The sequence below is a fragment of the Eptesicus fuscus genome, chromosome 22 (genome assembly GCF_027574615.1).
Source record: "Eptesicus fuscus isolate TK198812 chromosome 22, DD_ASM_mEF_20220401, whole genome shotgun sequence".
Taxonomy (NCBI): Eukaryota; Metazoa; Chordata; class Mammalia; order Chiroptera; family Vespertilionidae; genus Eptesicus; species Eptesicus fuscus.
The window spans coordinates 25215542-25233435 of record NC_072494.1 but is presented as its reverse complement, the minus strand read 5'-3'; the positions used below and the strand labels follow the sequence as shown (position 1 = coordinate 25233435).

General features: G+C 43.8%; 1 protein-coding gene across 1 annotated transcript in view; it reads right to left on the bottom strand.

Annotated features, from left to right (window-relative positions):
- Positions 1-17894, bottom strand: part of LAMC1 (laminin subunit gamma 1) — a 106791-nt gene that overhangs the window by 18423 nt on the left and 70474 nt on the right. Inside the window, exons 5-17 of the mRNA XM_008145932.3 lie at positions 14790-14978; positions 13848-13965; positions 13375-13473; positions 13144-13280; positions 12183-12305; positions 11906-12095; positions 11490-11602; positions 8041-8262; positions 7744-7932; positions 2532-2777; positions 1881-2034; positions 1164-1306; positions 3-181 (exon numbers count right to left, since the gene is read on the bottom strand). Of these exons, the coding sequence (XP_008144154.2) occupies positions 3-181; positions 1164-1306; positions 1881-2034; positions 2532-2777; positions 7744-7932; positions 8041-8262; positions 11490-11602; positions 11906-12095; positions 12183-12305; positions 13144-13280; positions 13375-13473; positions 13848-13965; positions 14790-14978 (2102 nt within the window). The remainder of the gene's footprint in view (positions 1-2; positions 182-1163; positions 1307-1880; positions 2035-2531; positions 2778-7743; positions 7933-8040; positions 8263-11489; positions 11603-11905; positions 12096-12182; positions 12306-13143; positions 13281-13374; positions 13474-13847; positions 13966-14789; positions 14979-17894) is intronic.

The window sequence follows — 17894 nt, the reverse complement described above, 5'->3', positions numbered from 1 at the left end:
ACCTTATCCTTCACCAGCCGGTAACATGCTGGACATTCCTGGCAGCCAGGCCACGACCGATTGTAGAAATAGTTCTCTTCGCACTGGTCACAGCGATTTCCCACAAAGCCTTCTCGGCATTGACAGCGACCATCGTCTTTGCACTGGAGTGAAATGGACCCCTCAGGGTGACAGTCACAGGCTGCAGAATAAAGGCAAAAAAGGACAGGATAAGGAAAAGAAGGAAGAGTGCATTTTCTCTGAACTCAGGCTACCAATAAACTGATTGTAATATCATGATAAGTAGACTTTTTTTTTTTAAACAGGCTGACTTAGAATTTAAATGGTAAAGTCTACTTAGTTGAGAATACAGACATTTTTATAACAAAAATAAATTTTAAAGTAAAATGTACATCCTTTGGAGGGGGGCACGTTTCATGTCACTCAATAATTACAGAAATTAGTCTATTAAACAGATCAGAGCCCTTTCCGTGCACTTGGAGAAGTCATCTCTCTGCTGTTTAATATTTCTCTCACTAAGGAGCTAGAAAACCCAAAAGCTAATGCTTGTATTACATTATTTGCTGGTCTGTTTCCTCACTTTGTTCTCTGAGCAGAAAGTCAATGACTTATGCTGCGTTCCACAGGAGAAATGAAGGAATTCAGCAAGCAAACCCCACACTGTTCTGAGGCCTAATTCCAGGCAAGTGTTTATGCCAAGGAGCAGCAGCTGTTTACATGTAACTGCACCAAAAGTGCCCCAAGGGTGGGAAGCAACTGCAGCCAGCAAGTCAACAAATAGTTCTGAGCAGACTCCCTCACAGTTTCATCATCTGCACTAAGAATGTGATCAATAAAATGTTTTACTGAGCACAGTGGGACACTCAGTAACCAAAGGGAGGCTTTTCTTTGGGAAAATGAAAGACTGGCAAAAGGAAGAATCAGGAACATAATAAAAGAAGACATAAAGAGGGTGGCTGCAAAGAAACCAGAGAGGCTCTCAATCCCCAGAGTTTGAGAAAAGGATAATTAATATTCATGGAATAAAGCAAAGATGATGATTTAGGGACGGCCCTGGCTGTGAGCCGTCGGGGAGACGGGGGCTGTCAGAGTTCTCTCTGGACTTACGGTCCCAGCTAGAATTAGGGGAGACTTAAGAGTTCGGTGCCATTGACACCCCTTACGTTTGCAGCCTTCGGGTCCAAAGCCAAAGTGGTTGACCTCACAGTGCTCGCAGTGCTGACCGGTGATGCCCGGCTGGCACTCACACTGGCCAGTGCGGATGTCACACTGTCCGTTGGTGGAACCCAGAGCATGGCAGTCACACCTGAAATGAATACAGGACATTTCTCAGGTTAAAAAAAAACAAAAACAAAAAACACAGACTTTAAGCAAACTTCTTTTTTCCCCTTTCAGCATAAAACTGATATAATTTGTAACAGAAAACAGAATGTTGAGGACTACTGAGCCCCTGAGGTTCAAGTAATTTTCAGGAAATCTATTCGGAACTTCTTTTCCTAAGCCAGCACACAAACACTGTTATTCCACCACTAAAGCCACTGCCTGTGGCTCTCCGACGTGGCGCCTCCTAGGCCCTGACCAGGAGTTTTGAAAACAAGAATTCCCCAACTGCCGCTCTGGAGGTCTGAGTCTAAACATCTCTGAAAGGACCTTGTCATTTGTGTATTTTTAAAATGCTGCTCAGGTGAGGCTGACCCAGCCGGGGCCACGGCATCCCGCCTTGCCCCCCATTAGCTTCATTACAGCTCTCCAGTCCTGCCTCCCATGTCAGGCACTCGAGTAACTCCTGAACAGAGTCAAGCCGAACAACGCGTGAACATTCATCGCTTCCGATGAAAAAAAGCGACGGTCACTTCTCCCAAAGGCCCCTGACGCCTCACCTCTGGCAGCCCTGCCCGCTGTGCAGGTTGTAGAATCCAGGTTCGCAAGCTCCACAGTCCCGGCCGGTGACGTGAGGCAGGCAGTCGCACTGGCCGGTCACGGGGCTGCAGCCGCTCTGCTGCCGCGAGGTCCCGTAGGGGTTGCAATCGCAGGCTGAGGCGGGAAGAGAGAGACGGCGAAAGAGGCAACTCACCCAAGAGAAACACAAAAATGCAAACTTTACAAACAGACTCTTTAGATGTGTGCTGTCCAGTGCAGTGGCCACCAGCCACCTGTGGCTGTTGAGCACCTGAAATGTAGCTGCTCTGAACCGAGATGCTGGAAATGTGAAATACACGTGAATTCCGAAGACTTGGTGTGGGGAGAAACATACATCTCAATAATGTGCTTTTACTGGTTACTTGTTGAAATGATAACATATGTTAGCTATATGAGGTTACATAAAATATATTATTAAAATTAATTTCACCTGTTTCTCTTTATTTGGATGTCCCTACAGAAAAATATAAGTTACGTAAGTGACGCGTAGCTATTTCTATTGAGCAGTGCTGCTTCAGACCGAACAACTGTAAATATTTAAAGAGACCGACCACACAGCGAGTTCTCAGAATGAGCACAATTGGGACGGCATCTGGCCGGTGGCTGATCACCTTTGCATTTGTCTGCCGGATTGGGAGCCAGCGGGTTTCCAAAGAAGCCATCTTTGCACCGGTCACAGTAGAAGCCGGCCGTGTTGTAGATGCACTTCAGGCATTCTCCTGTCAGGCGATTGCAATTTCCAACTGCGTTGGGATCGATGTTGGCGTTGCACTGGCACAGCCGGCAAAGCCTCACGGGGCCGTGTGTCCCCTGAGGGTCTCCAAAGTAGCCATCATCGCAGAGCTCACATCTCTTACCTGTGCATGACACAATCGGATGTTACGAAAGAAAGGCCTTAGGTATTTCCGGTGCTACTGGTTATGAAGAGTCTGCTTACAAATTACCCTGGTGACAAATAGCCTAGTGTAACCACTGACTGGGAGGCACATGGTGCAGTGGACGTGGCACCAGCCTAGGAGAGCAGAGGACCTGGGCTGCGGTCCTGGCACTGTGACCTTGGGCACCTCCCCGGTTCCTCAGTAGAAAGTAGCACCTGGTTTGCCTACTTCAAGCTCAACTGTCCTGAGGATTACCTGAAATCACACACTGAACGTGCTTTGTGAGTCGGGCTCAGAGTTTAACCTCTCCATTCCCAAGGGATGGCACATTCACATGTTTGCCTTATTGATGATATTAAGAGATGAAAGGTGACCCTTGATACCATAAATCTCCTATACCTATGTATAGGACAGTGGTCGGCAAACTGCGGCTCGCGAGCCACATGCGGCTCTTTGGCCCCTTGAGTGTGGCTCTTCCACAAAATACCACGTACCCTAATTAAGTTAATAACAATGTACCTACCTATATAGTTTAAGTTTAAAAAATTTGGCTCTCAAAAGAAATTTCAATCGTTGTACTGTTGATATTTGGCTCTGTTGACTAACGAGTTTGCCAACCACTGTCCTATACAACAGGGTGAGTAGGATCATTCTCTTAAAAAATAAAAGGCTAATCCTTGTTTGAGCAGCATCAACCAGCACAGAATCTGAGCATTTTACAAGGGAATCTGGAGATCATTTGCCACCCTCGTCTATCATAGCTAAGAGACCGGGGAGAGAGGTTAAACTACTTGCCCACAACCAAACAGGTAGTGAGAGACAGAACTAGAATTCAGGGCTCTTCCTACCACGCTAAACTCATGACTCTGTGAAGCAAGAAGAGATGATAGTGATGTGGATGAGGTTGGTGTCAGCGGAAGAAGTGAAACGTGGTCAGATTTACATAGAACCAGTAACGCTTGCTGGCTGACTGTGTCTGGGAATGAAGAATATGCCTAGGATTTTAGCTTGAGCAACGAGGTGCAAGGTAGTATTTTTACTGAGATGACCAAGATTGGAGAGGGAACAGGGTTGAGTCAGGAAAAAGAAGAAATCAAAGATTTAGCTGGATTTGCTTAAATATGAGATTCCTTTAGTCATCTGAACCAAGACCACAGAAGAAAAGAGTCAGCAGATTCAAATCAGCAAGACCTGAAGAGAATTTAGTAAAGATACGATCTACCCAGATATGGGCAGAGTATAGGGAAACCAGAGGAGAGTGTAGCACCTGGGACAGTAACCATGGGGTTGATGGGCTCCACAACCTGGACTTCAGGGGTGGATGGATGGAGTAGTTACCAGAACCTAATAGTTTCTAACTTTCCTAGAAAGAGCTGTTTGGAGAAGGCCACCTGCCAGTAGCTGAGAACTTTGATTAAGGTCACCAAACCATGAGAATCCCACAGAGAAGGAGCCTCTGAACAAATACTCTGCATTTACCAGGGAGGCTACCATTCGATGTGGGTCTCGTGAGGGTAGAGACAGATGAAGAATGGAGGAGGAGGAGCATGTGGAGGGCTTCCAGCCACCACGTACACAGGTAGCCAGTGCTCAGGGCACCAAGGTCAGGGCTGAAGATACAGATTTTGCAGCTGTAACAGAGAGGTTTTGAATCCTAAAGATGGGGTCTACTCACCTAAGGGGAGACTATCAAGTTGACATGAAAGCCTGAGGTTGAGAATCAGAAGTGATCAAAGGAGACCCAAGAGAAGAGAGGTAGGAGGAAACCAAGGAGATGGAAGTGTCAAAAAAGGCAAGAGGAGCAAATGTTTGGAGCAAAGTGAGCAGTCTACAGTGCCCAGGGTGGCTGAGAGCAGGCCAGAGGACTGACCACTGCAGGTGGCTAACGGAGACCACTGACGAGGCGAACAGAACAGAATACGTGGCTGGGCTCGGGCAGAAGGGGAAGAAACAGGATGCTGAGAGAGGAGAGGAAGCTGGGGGCCTTCTGGTCTCTGATACAAATAGTTGCCAAACCCCCACCTGAAATCCTTGTCCAGATTAGCTTGAAGACGGCATTTCAGTTCTGCTTTTTCATTAGATAATTTAGCTATTCTAGATAGGATCCACATTTAAAATGTTTTGAAACCTGTTTTGAATAAAACTTAATTTAAAAAATCTGGTGGAAAACCTAAAACAGTACATGGTAGCCCATGGAAAGATCTCACTCCAAAATACCCTCTGGCAGCTACAGCTCATCTACTCTTTGTCTTAGAGTCTAGGATGCACGTTCAAATCCTAGCTATACTATTTACACGGTGTTGGGCAGGTTATATGCCTGTTTAGCCTTAGTTTTCCTTGTCATCCCTCCCAGCAATGGGAGAGGTATCCTTCTTTCTTCTTCTTTAGCACATTGTATGCATCCCTCCATCTGAATTAACCACAATGTATTAAAATTATCTTTGCTTCCCTCCATACTTTTATCCCCTGAAGAGTAGGGACCAACCATTAGTAACTTTTATATTCCTAATGCCATGCACTCAAAAACTGGTAGAAAAAAGACTGTTATTATTAATTTACCTCAAAAGATTGTTTTAAACATTAAATGTGAATGCAAACCACATTAGAATCTCAGTGATTATCAAGAGTTATTTATATTCTTCAATAGTGTCCTAAATGAATTGCATCTTACCTTATATCTGCAATCTCTATTCATTTATCCAATAATTATTTACATTCATTCAACAAACACATATTTTGAACGCTATTCTGAGTGTCAGGGATACAAAAGTGAATAAAATAGATAAAGGTCCCTGCTCTCATGGAGCTTAAACTGGGGGTGGAGGAATAGAAGGGGAGATAGACAATAAACAAATGAATAAACATGAAAATATCAAGTGATTAAAGAATGCTATATAAAAAAAAAAAAGTAAAGCCGAAACCGGTTTGGCTCAGTGGATAGAGTGTCGGCCTGCGGACTGAAAGGTCCCAGGTTCGATTCCGGTCAAGGGCATGTACCTTGGTTGCGGGCACATCCCCAGTAGGGGCTGTGCAGGAGGCAGCTGATCGATGTTTCTCTCTCATCGATGTTTCTAACTCTCTATCCCTCTCTCTTCCTCTCTGTAAAAAATCAATAAAGTATATATTTTTTTAAAAAGTAAAGAAGGATAAAGGAATAGAGTGAGAGCATATTTTTACAGGGGCTATGCTGTTTATCAATGACATCTATACCCCAATGAACATCCTCAAGAACTGCTATAGATCATTTGCTTCAAGCCAGGTGGTAACTAATGAGACAAATATACTTCCCAAGCTTTGTGTGAGAAACACCTGATTAGAGACCAACATGTTTATAACATTTCCCAAGATCTCTTTTTCTCCATCCCAAACTGTCTTAATCCACCATTGGTACCCTTTAGTATAGACATGAAGACAACTCCACTATGCTTAACTGTGTTTTTTTTTTTGCAAATGCCATCTACCCAGTGAAACAACAAAATGAGTAAGGGGCTCTACCATCAAACGTTATATTAAGTACATCTAAGAGTAGATACTATACATGGGATACTTGCTAGATCCTATGGCTGCAGAGTAAAAGGCACTAAGCACCTGGGGTAGGAGGGCAGGGAGGGTCCATTGGAAAGTCTTCCTGGGAAAGTGATGTTTCAACACCACCTCCCAGATGAGAGAGGAGTTGGCCAGAAAAAGGGAGGTTTGGGTAGGAGAGAATGGGGTGAGCACTCTAAAGGAGAACAGCAGACGGCAGGCGAAAGAGTCTGGCACATCTGAGGGACGACGAGAAGCCCAGGAGGACTGGAGCAGAGCGTGGGAGTGGGTGATGGGGAATGAGGCTGGGAAGTCTGTCTGCGTGAGACTCTGTTGGGCCACTGATTTTTTTAAAAAAACAGGAAAGAGTAAAAAATATAAAGTTCTACACAAATTTCCACTCCTTATTTTCCCAACCATCTTACGCAAATGATCGCATCTCTGTGTTGCAATGCCCTGATGCTTGGGGAGGGGTCAGTGGAGCAGGGAGGGAGACAGGGTGTTTGGATGTTTCCCAATGATTAAAGAATGTTTTGATGAAATACAAGAGATACAGATGATTAGCTCAGTGTTCTGGTCTCTCATTTATTTTTATGCTCTGTAGCAATGTCTTTGGAACAAAGGCTTGTAATGGAGTCCAAGGCTGTATCAGAGGCCTGGCCAGAACTTCTCCATTACGTGGAGGCTGAAGTCAATGTGAGAAGAGGAACGATCACCAGTGAGCCTCGGTCTCCTCGGGCAGCCAGCCTGGGTGGGCAGTTCCTTGAGTAGCTAGGAAAGACCTAGTTTTATGTTTTCATCAGAAAGAAAGAAACTCAGAGAATGGGAACACGGGCCTATCCAAAGCTATAAAAAAAAATGAACATATTTTCCCAATAAATGTGATGGGCTCTGATACTCTGAAAGAACAATTTGGAGAAAGGATATAAAACGATTGTTTTAATTACCACTTTATATCAAGAAGCCCCGGATAATGGCCCCACAAACTAAAAACCAAGTTGTTTTGGTTTTCATCTTATGTGGGGGAGTCTACTATAGTGATCATCATCTTTGGAGCCAGAACACCTGGGTTGAAATTCTAGCTCCTCTAATGACGAGCCTGCAGGCTTGGTCATGTAACCTAGAGTCTCTGTGCCTCAGTTTCCTTAGCTGGAACATGGGATGATAGCAGAACCTACCTCACAGGGTTCTGAGGATTAACGAGGCAGGAAAGTTTCTGGCCGTGAATATGTTAGCTATTGTAAGTATCTAATATGCATTTTATAAGTCTATAATCAACCTGTTCCCTACAAAATGTTGTCTACGAGGAAAATTGTAATCCTTAAGCCAGACAAAAATAATCCAGACATTTTCAAAGCCCTTCTCCTCACAGTGTTTCTAAAGGATGGACACTGTGAGCAGGGGGAGAGAGCAGACTCACCGGTGGTACCAGTAGGACAGTTGGTGCACACCACCTCCTGTGTTGTAGGGACAACAGCACAACTTGAGCCCCCAGGACACGGGCAGGGCTGGCAATCGGAGGAAGTGCCCGCGGTTGGATCTCCATAGTACCCGTCACTGCACTTCTCACAGTTGGGGCCGGCTGTGTTGTCTCTGCAGTTACAAACACCTATTTGGAGAGCGGGTGTGAGAAACAGACAAAGGAGACCATGAGGATTTCCTACCCGTCTGCTGAGGAGAACTTAGGTCGAGCAGCCCCCAAAGAGCATCTGCTCACCTGTCTCAGGGTCACAGGTCTCACTGTGTCCATTGCAGGTACAAAGCACACATGGGCTATATGGCCCGAGACTCGGGGTTTCTCTTCTGTAGCCCGAGACGCACATCTCGCAAAACTGCCCTCCGTATCCCACAGGACAGGTGCAGGTCTCCACCCAAGTTGCAGGGACCCCTGGCCCAGGACGAGCACTAGCCAGGGTGACATCATCCAAATATCCAGCACCTGTGTGGGGTGTGGGAGAGAGAATCGCTGAACTGGTTTCCGTTTTGAAAAAGCTCATGAGAAGTCAGTAACATTAAAAGGTAACCAAATCCAAACTTCCAGAGACAAGCTGCCATCAGTTTAATTCATTTACTGGAGAAGATAAGTAGAAAATAGCATTCAGAATAATCATGCGGTAGCTGGTGCTGTGTCTGGAATATAGCAAACATATTTTTAAACACACACCGAGATTGGTGGCTTTTACAGTTCTCCCAATCACCAATATAAAAAATGAAAAGCACTGGACCATAATCCAGAGCAAGAAGAGAGAAGAGCAAGACTATGGAGGACAAGAAGAGTTTAGGTCTGCAGTCAGTAAACTGTTTTTGTTCTCTTGTGACAAAAGCAGGTACTGATTGTAGAAAGACAAGGAAGCAGGGAAAGCACCTGTCAACAAGTACCACTCAATTATACTTTTTTACACCCTGCACAAAACAGCAAAAATAAGCACACAAGTTCTAATACTCAGGGCTACTTCAACACGTATGCAGTTATTCCAAAGCCATTATGCCATATATCACAATGCTTTCCCCTTTCCAGAAGGGAAAAAAAAAAAAAGAGGAAGCCTTACAATGGCTTAGACCAGTGGTTGGCAAACCGCGGCTCGTGAGCCACATGCAGCTCTTTGGCCCCTTGAGTGTGGCTCTTCCACATAATACCACGTGCGGGCGCGCACGTACAGTGCGATTGAAACTTCTCGGCCCATGCGCAGACGTCGGTTTTCGGCCTGGGCGAGTCTATTTTGAAGAAGTGGCGTTAGAACACTCAAGGGGCCAAAGAGCCGCATGTGGCTCGTGAGCTGCGGTTTGCCGACCACTGGTCTAGACCCATGATTCGTCCAACCCCACCGTGCCAGTGATGGCCTCAGCTGGAGCATCCCATGGAAGAGGCAGGCCCTGATGATGTCATCAGGTTTCCCTTTCATTTCCATCCCACTCCTGTCTCTGCCAGTCTATCTTTCAAGTGTATTTCCCCATGTTATGAAATATCATTGGCTGCTTATATCATTCTTGGAAATTGACAACCTGAGGCTGAAGGGTATCTCTTCTGTTACTGCCTTGAACTTAAGAGTTAACTTTAAATATGTTTATGGGGTTTTTCAACAATTAGATCATGAGATACTTTTCCAATGGCTAATGTGCTTCCAACTGTAAACATGCTTAAAGCTCCCATCCTAAAAGTACTCCTCCTCCCATCTTGTCCCTACTCCCAAATTATAATCCATCTTTTTTCCTTCCCTTATAGCCACACTTCTTAAAAGAATAACCTTTACTTTTCTTCTTGACCTTCAAATTACTATTGGGACACTGCACTCTAATTTTAGTTTCAACACTTCTTAAAAAACATACACACACACAAAACACTCCACCTCATCAAGGAATCCTTAGTCACCCAACCCAAAATCCAATGGTGTTAACTTCTTAAGCTTGTTAATGGTTTCTCCTTCTCAAAATTTTTTTTTCTCTCTTGAGGCTCAGGGCATGGTCCTTAAATAACTGTTTCCAGAATTGCATGTTTTTTCCTTTTTTTCAAGTTTCCAAGTTTAAAAATTACTGCCCATGCATTGACAACCTTTCAATTCCAGATCTCCAGTCCAAACTTTATCCTAAGCCCCAGATCCATGTTTCTAACTACCACTTATAGGACATTTTCATCTGGATATTCATGCAGGCATCTTGAAAGTCACATCCAAGGAGTTGAGGCCATTGTGCTAAGTGAAATAAGTCAGACAGAAAGCAAACACTGCATGATCTCACTTACACTCAAAATCTTTAAAAAGAAAACAAAAAGAGAAACTAAACAAAACAAAACAACCCAAAACACTTACCTCATAGCTACAGAGAACAGAGATTGGTGGTTTACGAAGTTCCAGTTATAAAATAAATAAATCATGGGGATGTAATACAGTGTGGTAGCTATCCTATATAATAAAAGGGTATTATGCAAATTGACCCTAATGGCAGAAGGACCAGAACGACCGCTCAACCAGTCACTATGAGGCGCACTGTCCATCTCTCGGTCCCTTTCCCTGGCCGGCAGGCTCCCATCGCCCAATAGCAAACAGGGAACCAGGGGTGGGTGGCTGGGGACTCGGGCGGCGCCAGGCCAAGGCACCCCACACAAAGGGCGACCCGCGGCAGGGGCGTGGCCAGAGAGCGGGCAGGAACGGCTGACCTCTTGGTTCCTCCCCCTGGCCAGCAGGCTCTGATCACCTGATGGCAAACAGGGAACTGGGGGTGGGTGGTGGCAGGGGGCGGGGCCAGCTGCAGGCAGCTGGGGAAGATGGCCCTGATCACAGGCCAGGCCTAGAGAGCATACCTGTGCATGAATTTCATGCACCAGGTCTCTAGTTGCTAATAATACTGTATTGTATATTTGAAAGTTGCTAAGGGAATAAATGTTAAAAGTTGCCATCACGAGAGGAAAAAAATTCTGTAACTATGTCTGGTGATGGACATAAACTATACTTATTGTGGCAATCATTTCACAATACGAACAAATATCAAATCATTATTTCATGCACCTGAAACTAATACAATGGCCTATGTCAATTATGCCTCAATAATAAAAAATCCACACCCCCAAGCTGCTGATGCCACTCTCAGTGCCACCTCACCACTGACTCCCCTGTGCCAGTTCTACCTTTCTACAGAGAGAGGTCTTCATTAAAAGGGACATCTGTAATACTTTCAACAATAAAGATGAATTTTCAAAAACACTGCAAAAATTTTTTATAGGAAAAAAATTTGAAAGGCATACTTAAAACAACTTTGTTTATCTCAAATTATAACAAATGTACATTCAGTAATTTAAAGTGTTTTATAATTTAGTCAACAGATAAAAGACTTGAGAATTACAGAACAATAAATAAAAAGAAATTGAGGTTATTAAGTCATGTGAGCCAGCAAAACTATATTTAGAAATTTTGGAAGAATCTATTTATATGTAATGTAATTGGAATAGGCTTATCCATTATAAGACAATAGTATTTAAAATTTAGTAAATTTTCTCCAGGTTCTTAAAAGTGATTAAAAATACTTTTTTATACATAATTCATGTATATAGTTTATACCACTTCTTTAGGGTAAGTTTTATAGTATTAGGACTTTAGAGATATCCTTTTGCATATTATGGATCCTTCTACCTAATCGTGTTAAACAGCTCTTCTACATTATATCATAACTTACTTCTCTCACTGTATGTCCCACGGATCTTGATAGAGGTCAAGTTGTTAAGGAGCTTTTGAAATTCGAAAGGGGTAAGAGTAGGCCTCCAAGGGTAATCTGTTGCTTCATGGAGTCTGGAGAGAAAGAAGGGGCCCCATTAGCTTCTGTAAGGACAATTCTGGGGGCCGAGAAAGCATTTTCGTATTCATTTAGGCCGCCAACAATGTAATGCTCTGCCAATGTGACCAAGTCAGAAATCGGTCTGCTGGTTTGACAGCGCAGGTGACACGGGTACAGGGTGACACAGGGAAGGCTCCCTTTTACAAAGGCCCCTTGGACCCCAAAGCTTATCTTCAACATTCACCTGGAAGCCTGAGAAGCTCAGATAAAGAAACCACTTCCGGTCAAGTCACACTTTACAATGAAGAGGACCTTACCTGAAGACGTATTTCACAGTGGTCTCACTTGGATAGGAATTGCCCTGCGCGATCAAGGGCACGGACACTCTCAGGCCAGCTCCCTCGAGCACCACGTCTTCTGCAGAGAGGCGAGTGTCTCGCCTGTCCACTCGAAAGGAGAAGGAGAGGTTCTGACCATAGCTCATCACCTGCTTGCCCAAGAACTTGGCTGGAACGCAGACACATGGGGCAAGGATGTGAGAAGGAGACTACAGAGGAGCACACCCCAGCCAGACTGCTTTCCGGCCTCACTTACCAGGAGCAATGAAGTACCTAGGAAAGTAGCTGTCTGAGATGACGGCGATGTCTTGCCTCTCAGAGGACCACTCCAGGGATGATTCAGAGCCGTCCCTCTGCTCTGCACGCCAACCATCCTCATCTGCAAGCAGAGGACAAAAACACAAGTGCTGTGACATTGTAAACACCCTGAATTCACCTCCTTTACGGACCACAAACACATATAAAAAGTATAGGGAGAGCCCTAGCCGGTTTGGCTCAGTGGATGGAGCGATGGCCTATGGACTGAAGGGTCCCTTGGTTCGATTCAGGTCAAGGGCACATGCCTAGGTTGTGGGCTCAATCACCAGCAGGGGGCGTGCAGGAGGCAGCTGATCAATGATTCTCTCTCATCATTGATTTTTCTCTCTCTCTCCCCTCTCCCTTCCTCTCTGAAATCAATAAAAATATATTTTTTAAAAATCTTTCAAAAAAATGGATAGGGAAAGACAGCAATGAATAAATGAATCCTACAACAGTACCTAGATATGCTATACCCCTCAAGTTACATTTTTGCTTTATTTTATGTAACATTTAATGATGGTGAATTCTAAACCCATGTGTATGTTTTCATAAAGTACGGCACAGGGAATACAGTAAAAAATATTGTAATGACTATGTATGATGTCAGACTGGTACTAGATTAATCAAGGTGATCACTTCGTAGATTATATGAATTTCTAACCACTATGCTGTACACCTAAAACTAATATTATATTGCATGTCAACTGTAATTGAAAAATAAAATTTTTTTTAATTATTAACTTCAAAGAGAAACTATATATGATGATAAAAACAAACAAAAAACCCCCGAACAAAAAAGCCAAATAACATGAAGTGTTGGCTAACCATCAAAAAAATCCTCCAAGAGTTACTGATTCTTAAAAAATACTGTACGTCTAGTTATACATTTTAGGGAAGGAAGGGAAGGTCTAAGTTACCAATCTGAAAGGTCGAGGTTATAGAGTAAACACTGTAGCCAATGGCGTTCGTGCAGACGGAAGAATGCCCGAAGCAGAAGCAGGGTGTGCAGCCTCGGGGATTAGATGATTCCAGATTAAAAAATCCAGGTTTGCATCTGAAAAAGATTAAGAAACAATCAGGCATTTTTTTGTGTGCTTGAAATATGATAACAGAGAAAACACAATCCAGCTGGAGAAGGAATGAGTTACCTCTCACAGTTGAAGCCTTCAACGTTATCTTTGCAAACACACCGCCCTGTCTCGACGTTACATTCATCCGTGCTGCCTGAGGGGTTACACACGCAGGGCCTGTTGGGTGGAAAATGAATAAAACAATAAGAGAAGGGACAGGAGCAAAGAAAGTCCACTCTTAAAGTCAACCTGTTGGTTTACATGTTAATAATAATAATAATAATAATAATAATAATAATACCTAACTGATGTCACTTTTATACTTGGATCTGGTTTCAATCAAGAATACCCATTACATTTAATATGTAAAACTCTGCTTAATCTCTGTGCACACCAATCCTGGGTCATCATTACAGCCAGAAGAATTGAATCTCGTGGACAATTATTTTGGGGGGAAATGTCTATATGGCTGCAGATAAGCCACAGGTCTATCATTAGGAATCAGCTCCATTTAGGTTGTGCCCCATTGTTTTGGTGTTGAAAGGTCTCACCTGCACCCTGCTTCCGTGAGAGAATGGAACCCAGGCTGGCAACGGTCACACTTGTCGCCCATCACTCCCGGCTTGCAGCTACATCGGCCATAGCTGTCACACTGCGTGCTGAGGGAACCTAAAATGTAAAAAGCATGTCAACCACCCGGCATGTCTGCAATATTACATGTCAAAAAAAGAAAACTGGTAACTAAGAACAATGCCCGAAAACCAATATGCAATCTCTAGATGGTTACGGAGGAAAAAGGTGAAATTTTAAATCGGAATTCTCTCAAAATCAGACCCCTGTAAGCCATTACATTTTACCTTTCCAGACAAACACCATGGACATCAATGTTGAAAACACTAACATGTCACTCTGTACCCAGCGGTAAACTGGACACGAGGCCCGTCCCTCCTCTGTGAGGAAGCACTGGCTCCCTCAGGGTCATGCCTAGAAGTTAAGTGTACACCGGCATGCACAACAAACACAAAGGTCAAACTCTTGCAAGGACAGAATGGACTAAGAGCACACCACCTCTGTGGACATATACTAACATGAAACAGCTCAAGCTCTCGAAGGATTTCAGACTAAACAAAATCATTAACAAGGAAGAACTCACGAAGCAGCTAACCTTTCACAGTAGAGTTCAAATGCTCCCTAGGATCTTGTTGCTAATTATTTTTAAAAAATCATTGCTCAGGCCACGCCCAGTTTTATACACACCCAAAAATCATCAGAAAGTCCAACGTGGTTTAAAGAGAGTGGAGGTGGGGGGACAGGCAGATCCTGAATCATTGACATGTTATAATTTCCATGTTATAGTAATGTCCCCATTTTCATACCAAACCTGTGCACAAGCCTAGGAAACAGCTTCATTTTCTGGGGCTACAGGAAATGCTTACTTTTTTTTTTTTGTCTTGAAACCCATCAGGATGAAGCAGACACTGCCTGGCACTTACCCACAGGACTACAGTGGCACGGAGAGCAGGGCTCCGTGTTCCCAAGGCGGAAGAAATTCTCCCGGCACTTCTCGCAGTGGGCACCATCGGTGTTATCCTGGCAGTTGGTGCAGTGGCCACCGTGGCTGGTGGAACGGTATAGTTCAGGGTCAAAGTAACACTCTCGTGATCGGCCATTGCAGTCACAGGCTGTCGGCCAAACACACAAGTTAAGTGAGATCCATGTTCCTTATGAATGGCGTTTTTACAAGACTAAACAAACAAACCACAATTTCCCACATCTCTGTGACAGATGGTGTTAGAATAAGAATGACCGCCAAATGCATTGCTCATTAAGAAAAAGAAAAAGTTTGTCAATAAAGAGTTTATATAGAAAATGTTCATCCTGATAAAAAACAGCACCATCATAAAAGACAAGGAATTCCTTTGCTTAGAAAGAAATCTCCAGATCATTGTTCATCTATATATATAAAAGCCTAAGCAACTGAACGACCAAACAACTGGTCGACTGGTCACTATGATGTGCACTGACCACCAGGGGGCAGACACTCAATGCAGAAGCTGCCCCCTGGTGGTCAGTGTGTTCCTACAGCCAGCCAACCTCCTGTGGTCCCTCCCCCTGGTTGGCTGGCCCTGATTGGCCCTGACTGGGACTGGGCCAGACGGCCCCGATAGGCCCCAACCGCCGGCCAGGCTGAGGGAACCCATCTGTGCACGAATTCGTGCACTGGCTCTCTAGTATACAAATAAAAGCCAAGTCAAATTACAATTTTTCTGAGTCTTTATCTTTCATCCTAATCCCAACTCCAAGAACATGCCAACGTAAAAGCAGGCTTCAAGGCACCTTAATGTTTCAGGCCTTAGATGATTTAAATACATTAAGATATGAACTTTCAAGGTGCCAGGTTATCTGCATATCCAGACTGGGCTAACCTGAGACAAAGGGGTTATAATTAGTGCTTCTGCAGACGGAAACAGAATTAAAGCGAAATCTGGATCCAATAGATCCATCCATCCACTGGGGAGCCTCAGTGCCAACTGCGTCATCTGTTAAGTAACTAATGATACCACCCCCTACAGGGCACAACCATAGTTTAAGAACAAGTATCTGCAGTCACAGAAACCCTTTATTACACTGTATTTAGATGCAGATGATTTTTACCAGAATTATTGATTTTGCCCAAAGTATCTTTGATTCTACAGACAGTATCATGCACACTAAATAAAAATAAAAGTTTTATTTAGAAAATAAAGTTTTATTCTATTTCAGGAAGTAGTTGTTTTAAAATATTTAAATATACATATTTTCTTCCTTCATTTACAATCAGTTCTTTTATGATATTATACTTGAACGTTTTTTTAGAAACTCGAATTACTGTCACCAAATTAAGAGTTGTGTTAAGTAACTTTTATAGCTCCCTTTCCCTTCTTCAGTAGCTGTTTCTTTTCCCTGCAGCCTCCCTAGATTACCCCACAATCAACCTAGCCAGCCCCACTGGAACAGTCTGGTGCTTAGAGAGAGACTATGAGCCAGAACAATTCCCGGGTCTCCACTGTCCTTACCCAAGAGTTTTCAACCTTCTTCATCTCATGGCACACATAAACTAATCACTAAAATTCTGCAGCCACCGCTGTCACACTGCGTGCTGAGGGAACACCAAAAATATATATTTTGCCAATCTGATAAAAAAATATAGGAATAATTTTGACTCATTCACATTGGATGGCTACTGTTGTGTTGGCTGGTGCCATTTTGTGATTTGACAACCTCAGGGAGAGAGGTCAGTGCCCTGACGAAGCAGTCAGGTACAGCACGTTTTGACAATTCTTGTGGCACCCTGGCTGAAAATCGCTGTCTATCCCACAGCTCAAGCAGAGGCTGTGGCTCCCTCCTCAGTAGCTGGTAAAAGAGAAGGCAGCTGTCATTTCCTCTTCCGTAGCTCAAGCCCCTGGACAATACTAAACTATTGTCACAAGATTCAGAAACGTTCTCTGAGGGGTCACAGGGCCAAAGGGACAGAGGAAGAAAGCAAAGTGACTTAGCTCCTCATCAAAGTCCTTTGCCTACAGCATTCAGCTCATTTGCTCGAGGTAAGCTGGCGAACCAGTGTCTTTGTTGTTCTCATAATGTTCCTGGACGGACCCTCAATATGCCCACGTCATTAAACAGAATACTTTCTGAACACAGGTGTGCATTTACTTCGGTGGCACACCTTAGGAATAGTTCATGCTTTCTCTTGCCGGCCTTTATCATGTAGCTTCCAACACTGGATATTACAGTTCAGTAAAATAACTAAAGAAGCCCAAGCAATCGTTTAGGAATGCTGGAGGAGGCTATAAAGTTAATCTGCAAATCTGGGATTTGTTGAGGGAAAGAAAAGATGAATAAGGAAATCTGCTCTGGGCAGCTAATAAAATTAGTCATAAGATATCAATTCTTTCTCAAGGCTTCTGCCAACAATTCCTGCAAGTTCACAGGGTCCGCTTTCTTATTCAATTTATTCCCAAGAGAATATGATAAGGGATATTTATAAGAACATGAGAAAATTATAGCTGCTTTAAAATTTTAAGTCCTTGGCGAGTCATAATTATATGGTTTCATGGTTCCTTTCTCCTGAGATTCCTCTCCCTATCTGTTCAGAGTAAACAAAGACGTTGTGAAGGAACAAACAACGTGTTATCTTCTCCAGTTCACCCTTTCCTAGGGATTCTAGTGTCTACTCTTCCTCCCAAAGCCACTGCCTCTGCATGAGGGGAGTCAGAAAATTCTCCCCGCTGTGCTCTTTAGGGACATCAAGGAAAATTAATTTTTTATAAATAAGCTTTTGAATGGCAGTCTTAGTCTAGAACTCATTGTAACTGACACATGTTCATCAATGACCTTCGCTCTGGAGCATCAGTCGGAAGAAGACTACTTTAAAGGACGACAAAGAAGAAAACGGGAGAAATCATATGTTAGAGCTGCCCACACTGGCCCGGAATCTGGATCTAAGCACCGTGCCCAGCGCTGAGGATGCTGCTCCCATCCTGGTGTGTGTGCTCAGGAAGGAAACACACAACCAGCACGGTTTATGTTTACAGCCCATCGCCCTCATCTGTGATGTT